This window comes from Saccostrea cucullata, unplaced genomic scaffold (genome assembly GCF_032062105.1).
Source record: "Saccostrea cucullata isolate Sc308-1 unplaced genomic scaffold, CSIRO_AGI_Scuc_v1 ctg5443, whole genome shotgun sequence".
NCBI classification, from domain to species: Eukaryota; Metazoa; Mollusca; class Bivalvia; order Ostreida; family Ostreidae; genus Saccostrea; species Saccostrea cuccullata.
Window position 1 is genome coordinate 55,016 of NW_026925936.1, and position 12,247 is coordinate 67,262.

Sequence of the window (12,247 nt, forward strand, 5' to 3'; positions counted from 1 at the left end):
AACTGCATTTTTAAGAATCGAACAAATGCTATTTACAAAAACAAATATCTACACTGTATTCCCCATTCTGCAAAATAAAATATGTATAAATATTCTACTCAACAGAATAGTAATAACAGTATCTCATTTACCATTGCGCAAAACAAAATGTTATATTTTGTTTAACCCAATGGTAAACAGAACCAATCAGGTTCACTTGCTGGCCCAGGTGCCTGTCATTTCTTTGAATTCCCTCTGCAAAGTCTCAAACTTTGCGCTTAATTCCTCAAGCATCGAGACAGTCTTTCCTTCAACGGATTCAACCGTAGTTGGGCGCGCATAGTTCTTTTTCTCAGCTCTGTTGTAAGCTTCTAATTCGACGGCCAATTGTATAGCGTCATTAAGATGTCTTGGACGCGCCTGTTTTATGCGGATGCGCATTTCCGAATCGAACAATGCGTCCACAAATTGGTCTTTAGACAGCGTTTCCCGAATCTCGGCTGACGCAGTTGGGTAGGCTAAGTTGGCAAGTCTGCAAATAGCCTGTCCTAACTCTGGAAGAGATTCTCCAGCTCTTTGGCGCCGCTCACGCATCTGCACCCTGTATAGCTCCGTTTGACTCTGGGTGCAAATCTGTCTTCAAGGGCTTTAACAAGTGTTTGATAATCGGGTTTTGTCCCCTTTGGCATGTTACCTAACACTCCCTGTGCACTTCCCCGAAGAGAAACTGCTAAATACAATCCTTTCTGATGATATTTCCATCCACTTATTTCTGCACATGCCTCAAAATGCGCATGATAATCCAACCAAGGACCACTGCCATTATACGTTGCTGGCTTTATCATTTGTCTTTGCGCTGGAAACTCTGCTAGCGCGTCGTCTCCGCTATGAGGACTTGCAAATCTAACTCTGGATCTCCTTCTTGTTATCCCAGGGAGAAGAGAATCGTCTTGATCGTCTCTGTAAAGTTCTTCAGGACGAAGTCTACGCCAATGTTTGTCGTTTTGCGCCGCTTCTCTATCGAATCTTGTAGGAGACTCTGAATGAGTGTAATCGCGAGGTCCCTCTCCGGCTTCTCTAAACATGTCCCTGAGAGATTGTCCTGTAGACTTTTCTTCAAGGATAGGTGCACGCTGGGCTAGCGAACCATCATGCTCATGCGTTAATGACTTTTCTTCTGTCTGCCGCAATTCTCCGGAGATGCGAGATTCGCCAACACCCGAGTCTCTTACTTTGTCTTTTAAACGCGGGGTCACTGGAGTCGACGACTTGAAACATCTATTCCTGATACTTTCCTCCTTCAGCTCCGCCAGCTTCTCTTCTATCAAAGTCAGTTCTTTGTCCACGTCTTCCATCGTTCAGCTATCTCAAGGTATCCCACCGCTGCCACCAAATTTTATGTAACGTGCAAGGGAGGTCACTGCCTGTGAACCCCCGCAGGCTCGTACCCGTGATAAAAACGGATAGCCTTGAGATGCTGCAAATATGTACAATGCGCAGTCTTAATCACTTGGTACTGCGTTATATAAGGTCTTTACTGGTAGCGAACAAGTGACACTGGCAGGGACGTCCACACACCAGCGCACTTCCACGAAGAGAAAAGCAGGGATGACCGCACACTTGTCCTTGCGCAGCGACAAGCAGGGATGACCACACACTTGACACTAATACGGTTCTAGTCTAGAGACACTGGCAGGGATGTCCGCACACCAATGCTCTACCACAAGATGAAGGCAGGGATGTCCACACACCTTATCTTGCTCAGCAACAAGCAGGGATGTCCGCACTCTTGCTACTTTAAGATGCCAATCACAGAGCAGGGATGACCACACACTCTGTCAAGTAATAAGCAGGGATGACCACACACTTACTACTTAAAACAGTACAATATAAGCAGGGAAGTCCGCACACTTATATGTACACACACAGGTTTGTCAAGTTTTACCTCTAGAACCGACCTCGCAATCCTCGCCAGTAAAAATCCTATATATCCTAACACCATCTAAAATACTTAGTGATTATTTATTTACAAAGTAATTAAAACACGAATCAAGCTTCCAATCAACCAATCTTTAGTAATCCAACTAGTGTAACATACAAAGATTATTATTGATAACTTTAATTCAAATTCAACACTAATTAAGTATTTATTTAAGCAAATATATAATTAGTTATTAAAATGACAAGGGCGATAACTTTCGCTATGATGAAAATATAGAAAACGGCTTTCCGTTTCAATTATTTCTCCTTGGAAGTGGGCGTGGCCCTTCATTTGAATAAACTTGAATCCCCTTCACCTAAGGATACTTTGTGGCAAGTTTGGTTGAAATTGGTCCATTGGTTCTTGAGAAGAAGATGAAAATGTGAAAAGTTTACAACGACGACGACAACAGACAATGGACAAATTTTGATCAGAAAAGCTCACTTAAGCCTTCGGCTCAGGTGAGCTAAAAAGGAGGTCACTGTGATCTATTTTTTAGTCAATATAATATGACGTCCTTATGTATCAACTGACAAGATTTGATGTTCCTAGTCCTTTTAGTGGGCAATACATAATTAATTATCGTTGAAGTTATGAGGATATACTGTAAATCACTTTTTATTCGCGATAACTTTATTTTCGCATAATTACGCGAGACAATGTGCTCGCGAAAATTTAGTTCTCGCGTAAAATAGTTGTCCTTAAGGTTATATAAAGCAGTAACCACAATTCGCGAAAGTTTTGTCTCGCTTATCAAGAGTCAATGACTGTCTCGCGAAAATAAGGTGTCGAGAAAATTTAGTGATCTACAGTATCTTTCAAAAAATATGGTTCAATGATTATATTTACATTTTTAAACTCCTTGCCATGACTTCAAATATGATTTATAATTCAAAGTTCCTGTTTTCTCCTTTGGGTAAATTACAAATGATGGAAGAGCCATTGCAACAACTTCTGTTCAATGTTAGCATAAATTTTGGTTTTTTTTGCTTATGACGTTGCACTTTCACAGTGTTCAAGGTTTGTGACATCAAAATAAAAGCATTCTTTAACCTTCTGACCCCTTTTCCGTGTTATGGTGTTTTTAATGCAATAAATTTCCCCACACTTTATGAGCAAAATACATATGGAATGTAAATATTATAGTTTAAAAATACATCTTTTAGGTTAACATTCAAACCCTCCCCTATCCCCATCATGAATCGAAGAATTATTTTTTAAAGGATTGAAATCATTAAAAATAATTAATAGTCTGTAATAAAACTGCCACTGACCTTCCATGTATTCATAATACATGAACTCGTAATACAGGGAAAAAATAAAATCACTTTATTACTAATTATATTAGTGTGATGCATACATATGTGAAACTGTATGAATTTACAAAAGACAGAAATAACAAGTTTAAACAAATAATACTGTATACAGGGAAATTTTCGCCCCCATTTTATTTTCGTCCCTTTTGCCCTCTTCTTGATTGGGCGAATTTAAAATGGGGCGAATTCAAATTACACAGCATACTTTCTTAAAAAGAACTATGACTGGGCGAATTTAAAACGGAGCAAAATTGTTTGCAAGTCCAAAAGGACGAAAATAACACGAGGCGAAAATAACACGAGGCGAAAATAACCCTGTATACAGTACTTCTTTAATTTAATACTAAAAGGAAAAATATTCTGAACATAAGTTTTTGATTCTGACTTTGTAAAGAATATTGTTATCATAACAACATGTAAAATCTAAAATCAATCCACAAATTTTTTTCTAAGTACGTGTATCAGTTGTTTCTCATAACAACAGTTCATTACAAAATGATTCTCACTTTAACAGAATGATAGATTAAGCGTCCTTCATCTGACAGTCAAAAATGTCCCGAAGTAGCTGCATACTCTCTCCATATCTCATCTCATTGATTCGGCCTTGGTCTATCCAACTAAAAAATGAAACAGGGATAAACTGTCATTTTCTCCAAAAAAGATGAAACATGTAATTCGGGAATTTGTGTATCCTGATTGAGAAAAATAGAAAAGTGTAGAATCTCCTTAAAAAAATGCGGATTGAGAGAGATAAAATAAGGCAGACTTGACCATCAGCTTTTTAGCACAGAAGGCAATAGGGATTTTTTTAAATAAAGAAATTTGTGATCCTATTTGGTGCAAAAGCTTACAAAAAAATTAAGATTTGAGAAAATTAAGAGTTTCTGAATTTTGTTTGGTAAGAATATAGCATTAAATTTATTTTGCTTGACATTTTTCTGGTTTTTTTTTTTTTTGTCTAAATAACAAACAGTGCGTATAAATTGCTCTCAATTTACTGTCAAAGTAATGCCCTGTTCACACGACGAGTTTAATTCGCAGTAAATTAATGCGAAGTAAACTAATGCGAATCAAATTTATGCGAATTAAATTGCGTTCACACGACAGCTAATGAGAAGTAAACTAATGCGAATTAAATTTTTTCTTCTACAGTCAGGCGTCAGTAAGTCTATTATGACGACATTTGTAAATCACGTCATGTATGCAGAGCCATCCTTTGACACATCATGTAGCGGCTACAGGTATTCATTGATTTTAGTGATTAACATACTTTCCTTCAATTTTTGAACCAAATATAGCACAAATACCTATATATAACCACCAACACGTGTCCTCTGACTTAATTCTGGCCTTACTCATGCGTCAAAATTTAATTCGAATTAGCTTCACTTAGCGTTCACACGGAGCTAATGCGAAGTAATTTAATGCGCAGTAAATTAATTCGAATTAAACTAATTCGCATTAAATTCTCCGTGTGAATGCTAAGCCAAGCTAATTCGCAGTAACTTAACGTTTAATTCGAATTAAACTCTCCGTGTGAACAGGGCATAAAATTACTATATGTAACAGTATAATTTTCATTCCTACTCACCTCTGTCTGACCTGTTTCCACCTCTCCATGTGTTTTAGGAGGAGACTTTCTGCCGGGGGAGCATCATCTGCGTCCTTGTAATAAACATACAACAATAAGATTTAAACAAGATAATCTAAGATGTTATTTAACCAGTCTTGTATTAAACGTAGAATAATAAGTATTAAACAAAATTAAACAAGATGTGTTTGTGAAATACTATGCGCCCGGCGGCAAAAAGTTCGAAAAAAGCTATTTTTAGTATATAGGTCACAGTCAACGTCACAAGCTCACTGACCTTGGTATTATTTAAAAGAACTTGATTAGTGGAGTATGCATACCAAATATGAAGTCTCTATCTCTCATGGTTCAAAAGTTATGATGAAGGTTCAAAAAAGCTATTTTTAGCATATAGGTCACAGTTAAGGTCAAAAGGTCATCGACCTTTGTGTCATTTGAAAAAGCTTAATAAGTGGAGTATGCATACCAAATATGAAGTCTCTGTCTCTTATGGTTCAAAAGTTATGGTGAAGGTTAAAGTTTGAAGACAAAAAAGCTATTTTTAGCATATAGGTCACAGTCAAGGTCACAACGTCATTGACCTTGGTGTAATTTGAAAGGACTTTATTAATGGATTATGCATACCAAAGAACTTCATTCGGTAATAACCAATATTTGCCCCCCAAATCAAACTTTGATGGAGATATATTTAATTAATTTCTTAAACAGGGGAGTAAATGCTGACTTCAAAGCACTGAATATTTTCATAAGTAATGACGTCATATGTACGTATTGACGTCAAAAACATGACGTAAATTTCAGTTTTTTATGAATTTTACAGAAAAATGTACATATTTCGTCGATATTTTAAGTAAAAGTCACCGAGCGCATGTGTGTTCAGGATCAATATTTTGATATAATGTGTAGAATGATAATATCAATGAAATATGTCAATATTGTTCCTGAACAAACTTGCGCTCTATAAAATTTAAAGCTAAAATTGTTGAAATTTTGTCCATTTTGTCCTCTTTCTGAAAAAGGATATAAAATCGGACTAGTTTGTGACGTCATGAAAACAAAATTTGTGAATACACTGTTTTGAAACTATAATATTTTCTGTTAATTTATATTTCTCATATAATTTATTGAATTCAGCACATTTCAGGAAGTTTTCAAAATTTGACTTTTGTGGGGGCAAATATATGCAATATACCGCATATAGTTCTTTGAAATCTCTATCTTTCATGGTTCAAAAGTTGTGGCGAAGGTTAAAGTTTGCAGACAAACAGACAGACAGACAGGACAAAAGCAATATACACCCCCGATCTATCGATCTGGGCACATAAAAATAAAATTCATTTGGTTTTTCTAAACATTCCGTTTTTTTGATTTAATATTTGTTGCATCATGTCCTTTTTTGTGGGCAGAGGAAAAATGACTTACATCAATCTATTGAAAACAAACAAGCATTCTCCATACTTCAAGCTTCAGTGCAGTTCTCTATTTCAAGAGATGGTTTGACAAGAATTCACCTTAACTTACCAATGTAAAAAAAATATGTCTTAGTTTGGGGCACAGGGTGGGATATTTTACCTTTACTTACCGATATAAAGAAATAGGTCTAAGGTTGGGGCACAGGGTGGTTTTTTCCCCCTTCACTTACCAATATAAAGAAATGTCTTTAATAGGTTGGGGCACAGGTTGGTTTTTTCCCCCCTTCACTTACCAATATAAAGAAATGTCTTTAATAGGTTGGGGCATAGGGTGGGGGTTTTTTTCCCTTCACTTACCAATATAAAGAAATGTCTTTAATAGGTTGGGGCACAGGGTGGTTTTTTTTCCCCTTCACTTACATATATAAAAAAATGTCTTAGGTTCGGGCACAGGGTGGGTTTTTTCCCCTTCACTTACGGATATAAAGAAATGTCTTAGGTTCAGGCACAGGGTGGGGGATTTCACCTTCGCTTATCGATACAAAGAAAAACCTAAGCTGAGGCAGAGTGGCATATTTCACCCTAACTTACCGATATAAAGAAAAACATCTTAGGCTGGGGCACAAGGTGGGATATTTCACTGATAATTACAAATGCGTCTTAATTGGTACAGAGTAAGATATTTTACCTTTACTTACCGATATAAAGAAAAATGTCTTAGGTTGAGGCACGGGGTGGGGAATCCTGTAGTCAGTATGGTCATCAGGATCCTGTTTTATTGGGGGTGGCATTTTGTAAATATCTGGAATTCGTTCAGTCTGCAAAAAAAAAAACAAGTACAATTTTAAGTCATGCTTTTTTTTAAATTTAACATAAATAATCTTCCAAGTAACATCAACAGGGTATTGAGGTGAAATATAAATTATAAGTTGGTTTTATACTGTAACTTGAGCAACTGCAGATAATTTTCCTAACTTTAAACTTTTGACTTAAAAATCAAAATTAAACATTTTTTTTTTTTGCTGTCAGATATACTGAAGCTTCAAATCAGCATGACAAAAGAGATATAAATCAAAAATATCAATTCATTTTTTCTGATTGATCCAGATTAAAGGCCAATACTGTATATTTCTAAATATATGAAAAGAATTAATTATTGAGTAATTTCATGAAAAGCACATCTCACTAAATATAAATTCTCAGTTTTAATTTTAAATAGTGAAAATCACTTATTTACTTAGTCTTTATCAACAGACCATATGCAAAGTAATTTCTTGCATTTTGAAATTTTCATTCATATTACTAATTGAGTATTCTCTGTAAATGAGTGATCTACAATAGTTAAATAATGCTTGAAAATGGATCTGCTCAAATAACTTTATTCTGATCACTTATTCAGAAAAGAAGGTCAAACACAGCATCCAAAGCAAGTCTGGTAGTTTGCATCCCAATATGTATCATCCATGCAAATTCTCTCTCAAGTACATCTTTTGGGAACTTGTGAATGGACCTGCTCCAAAAACTTTAACCTTGTCAATCAATGACACTCTTTCAGAAAATGTCTATCATATACGACAAGTAATTTGAAATGGAAAATGTTACTTTGAAATTTCTAGATTCCTCAATAGAAAAGGCTTACGGTTAGACTGAAAAAAAAAATGCCCCAAACTTTGGAATACATCATGTACATGTAATTGTAACCTTTACTTCAGAATCTGTGATTGAGAAAAAGAGAATAGTTGATACCTCCTCTTCACTGGCAGGTGCTGACTCGGGCTCTGGGGAGGGGGAGTGAGGGGGGGGCTCTCTACTGTGTGGGTTGTTTTTCAGCCAAGCGCGACAAATTGGGTAGAGTGGAGAATCTTCATCAAAGACCGCTAAGTCCACACTGCGATCAAACAGCTTCATAATGTATGTGTCTGTCAACAAAATGTTCAGACTAATTTAGACATTCTTGACTCGGTAGATTATTCTGCAATTTTTATATTACAATGTTTTGTTGAAATGATTTGCATACAGGTATTTCTCATGTGTTTGACTATTATACATCTGCTTTAACAACATTTTGTATTTTTGTTTGTGTGTTTTTATAACCTTAAGTTATATTACCTATAATCCATAATTGGGTAGTAATTATTTATACATCAATACTTACGCTGGTATTGTCCGGGCTCGTAATCAGAATCGTCCTTTGCTCGCTTTCTTTTTCTCCCTCTAGTGGTAGACGCACGCTTACTTGGAGACTGCATTGGAGATGGCTCACTAAACATAGAAAAAGTCCTCAAACATTAAAACATTGCAGTCCAAATCAATATTCCCTTCTTTTCAATACACATTAACATTACAATCATAGTGGAATGCTTATTATATATACTGTAAACCAACTTTTATTCACGTGCGAGAAATTTTCGCGAAGTTCGCGAGAGCCTTGTCATCCCGAATATTTCTTGCCGCGAACCAGTCCTTAAAGTGCATGTGTCTAAAATTAATAGATCCAAAAAGGCCTGATCGCAAAAATTAATCATCGCAAACTAGTTTATCCCTAGTAAATCGCGAAATAAAGTCGTCGCAAATAAAAGTTGGTTTACAGTAGTCCAACAACTTTCATACCTGAGACAAATATCAATTTCACCGCCTTCATCACTAGATTCTTGCCTGTAAATAAGATCAAAATGAACATTAGAATATCCTGTCTTAGCAAGTATCAATATATATTCATTTCTCTGATTATGAAAATTGTTATGATGAACGTGTACACTGTTAGACAACTTATATTTACATATATATGTACCTTTAGAGATTTATGAAAGAATTCTTTTTTAAAATGTTCAAATAAAAACCAAACTTAATCAAATTAAGAAAGTACAATCATAAAGAAAAGTATTTCCTGCATAGAAAGCTGACTTTATGATTTCAACTTAAAATTTCAAAACTTTACATTTTGTATATATTTTACTCCAATCTAGATCAAGGTCCTTGACTACTATAAGCAAACTTTCTATGAGTTCAACTTTACTCTGAGTTTCATCAAAAATGTGAAAAAGATTTTTACATTTACAATAGTTAAATTTATAAAATATACTAATTTGGAAAGAGAACCTTATTATAATTATAAACATGATAAAATTGTAATATATATATAACAACACAGGCCATTTAATTTTAAAGGCTAAACAAAAACAATATTTGACATATTTTGAGCACTTCTATTCAATCTGGCATATCACTGCTGCTGAAGAAGGCATAACATTTTTGTATATTGTTTTTTTTCTATAACAGTGATTTTATCTGGTGTATGAATTTAATGGTGTTGATCTTCATTTCCTGACTAGACGTATGCTTAATTATCTCTGAATTCTACTCATTTTCACTTACCCCTCATCTCTTTTGTCCACTAAAAGTTGTAATGTGGCATCAAATCTATTTCTTGCTGAGACAACTTCAGCCAAGTCTGCAATATAAAGAATCATGTCATTAATTAAAGCAATACACTTCTTGTAACGTGTAACAAACTGGTAGTCTGTTTTCCAAATTTTGTAATTTCCTTCAGGCGCAGCACTGTTAAGGCTTACTATGAGAAATCAACAGAAAACAGAAGTGCAAAAATGGACATTGTTTTTAAAATTGAATTCATTATCATTCAGCTGTTTTATTATCACAGAACTTAAATATTTATGGAAATAGCATAATATAACCAATAACCTACTCTGTACTGTATGAATTTTGGTTCCATCAATGGACAGTAATGTGATGAATGCATAGTTCGTGTACTGAATGTAGGTCATTAACAAATTTCAATATTGCAAGGGCATACCCTATTTGAAATTAAAAATTCAAGCTATTAATTGTTTCTGTATACTTTGTTTTTCCTGGAAAGTGCTGCTGCTTTGAACATGTTGAATAGAATTCGTGTTTTAATAGTTAAAATTTCAAGTAAATAGGCCTATGTCGAAAAATGGTTGACTTTTACCAAATATTTTGTGTACTTTTAAATTCACGCTCTCGATTTAAAGAAAGCAGCAGCACTTTTCAAGTTAAGGAAAATATCCTTTATTAATATTCAAAACATCGTTAAGATTTATTTAGTGTATGCCCTTGCAAAAGAACAATTTTATGAGGCACCTTGATGTAAAATATACCTAACCCGAACATAAATACACGTACAAAATTATTTAAATACATTCTCTTGATAGTTAATGAATAATCGCACTAAAAAAAGGATATGCATTGGTATTAATGGCCTATTTAAAACCTGTAAATAACATTTTGTTTTATTCTGAAATGCATTTTTCATTGTTAAAATATTCCTCAATCTGCTTCTCACAGCACATGAAATACGTCATTTTTACCAAAATGACGTCATGATTGACAAGTTCATCGAGATCAGTGATTTGTTTCTAACCAACAGTATGGGATTTAACTAGCAACTTTTTCTAATGCATTGATAAGTTTTATTGTTGTTTATTATGCTAAAACAGTATAAAGTTGCAAATTATTTCATTTTCTGGTATTATGAGGAATACATAAAAGTCATAATATTGTGTGACGTCACAGTAAACTTTTCCCGTATAAACAATGCTACGGGCTTGATAAATATTGTACTCTCAGGTACCTAAATCATCAAACTGACCCAAAAACAGCAATAATTGTATAACAGTCTGCTAAGGTTATAACAACCAATTTGGAATATTCTATCTCATTTGGATGATTGTTTTAAACCTGTTAAACAGATCCCATAGGCCATATCAAATTTAAGCTAAAATGTTCTATCTGTGTGACATTGTTTGTTTGAATATCAGAAATAACCCCAATATTGAGCAATTTTATCCAAGATCACTGAGTGCTAGAAATAAACAGTAACTAGCTTGAAGTCCCTCACCAAAATAAGACTCCAACTTGTACACAAAAAAGGATAACTGCATTAAATCATGTGAAACCTACATTGTGTAAGTTTTCCCCTAAATAGAATGTTCTATCGTGAAAATGATATTGTCCTACGGACCCGGTTTAACGATAGAATTCGTTCCGTGTATTCGTAATGTAGCAGAAAGAAACACGGGCGATTAAACTAGTGCATTTACTAGGAACAATCTAGAGAGTTCCGAATGTAAACATGGCAGGTAATTTGAATCGAGAGAAAAACGTTGAGAAAATTAATTGGATTTTCGTATTTATATGGATTATTTTTTATTTTAAAAGGCATAAGCAATCTCAAAAAGGTTTGTTTTGATTATTTTGGTAGTTATTCCCAGTGCAAATCATTTTATATTCTTCTCAAAATCGTTTCGGAGCGGATCCGCTCCGATTTGCTACATTGCAAGTATATGGGACGTATTCTAACTGTGGTGAGGGCCTGTACCGAGACACAGATTATTCTAACTAGTTTTCCCCAACAGGAAATTTCCTCTAAATATCATATTTTCCCCTTTTCGATGAGTAAAAAATTCCTCTTACAATAACTAAAAGCTCAAATAATTTATTTCTCTGAAAAACTTAAAATTTATAGTAAAATTTCGGAAAGAAACTAATATACATATGCTTTACTTTGCTATTTTGAACACTCGAGAATGGTCATAAAAATCATGTACAAAATCTTTAAATTGAAGCACCAGCAGGGCTAATCCTGAAATTTTTAATCGCCGATGGATGGAATTTATTTCTTCATTTTCACAACTTCTCAAGAAACAATATTCCCCCAAAACCTATATTAACCCCTGGGGTGATTAGTTACAACATTTTATTATAAAATAATATTGTTATCAAGACTTAATGTTACTTTTTGAATCCCGTTCATTAACCTCAAAACTTATATGTTAAATGACTTACTCTTTTTTTTCTTTGACATAGAAATTTTCTGTAAATTTACATAAACTCCTAAAATTACAATTATATTTAATATAAATCTTGTTAAATTTTAATTTAAAGTTATTGATATAATAAAACATATAAATTTTCCGCCATATTTGAA

General features: G+C 34.3%; 1 protein-coding gene across 1 annotated transcript; it reads right to left on the bottom strand.

Moving 5' to 3' along the window:
• Nucleotides 1–3,274: 3,274 nt before the first annotated feature.
• LOC134270115 (protein lin-37 homolog) lies at nucleotides 3,275–10,622 on the bottom strand. The gene is made up of 8 exons (XM_062752296.1): nucleotides 10,604–10,622; nucleotides 9,655–9,730; nucleotides 8,890–8,934; nucleotides 8,435–8,541; nucleotides 8,026–8,198; nucleotides 6,978–7,097; nucleotides 4,868–4,941; nucleotides 3,275–3,893 (listed from the first exon to the last, which is right to left on the bottom strand). The coding sequence occupies exons 1-8, from the start codon at nucleotides 10,620–10,622 to the stop codon at nucleotides 3,800–3,802; spliced, it is 708 nt and encodes a 235-aa protein (XP_062608280.1). The 3' UTR covers nucleotides 3,275–3,799.
• Nucleotides 10,623–12,247: the final 1,625 nt, after the last annotated feature.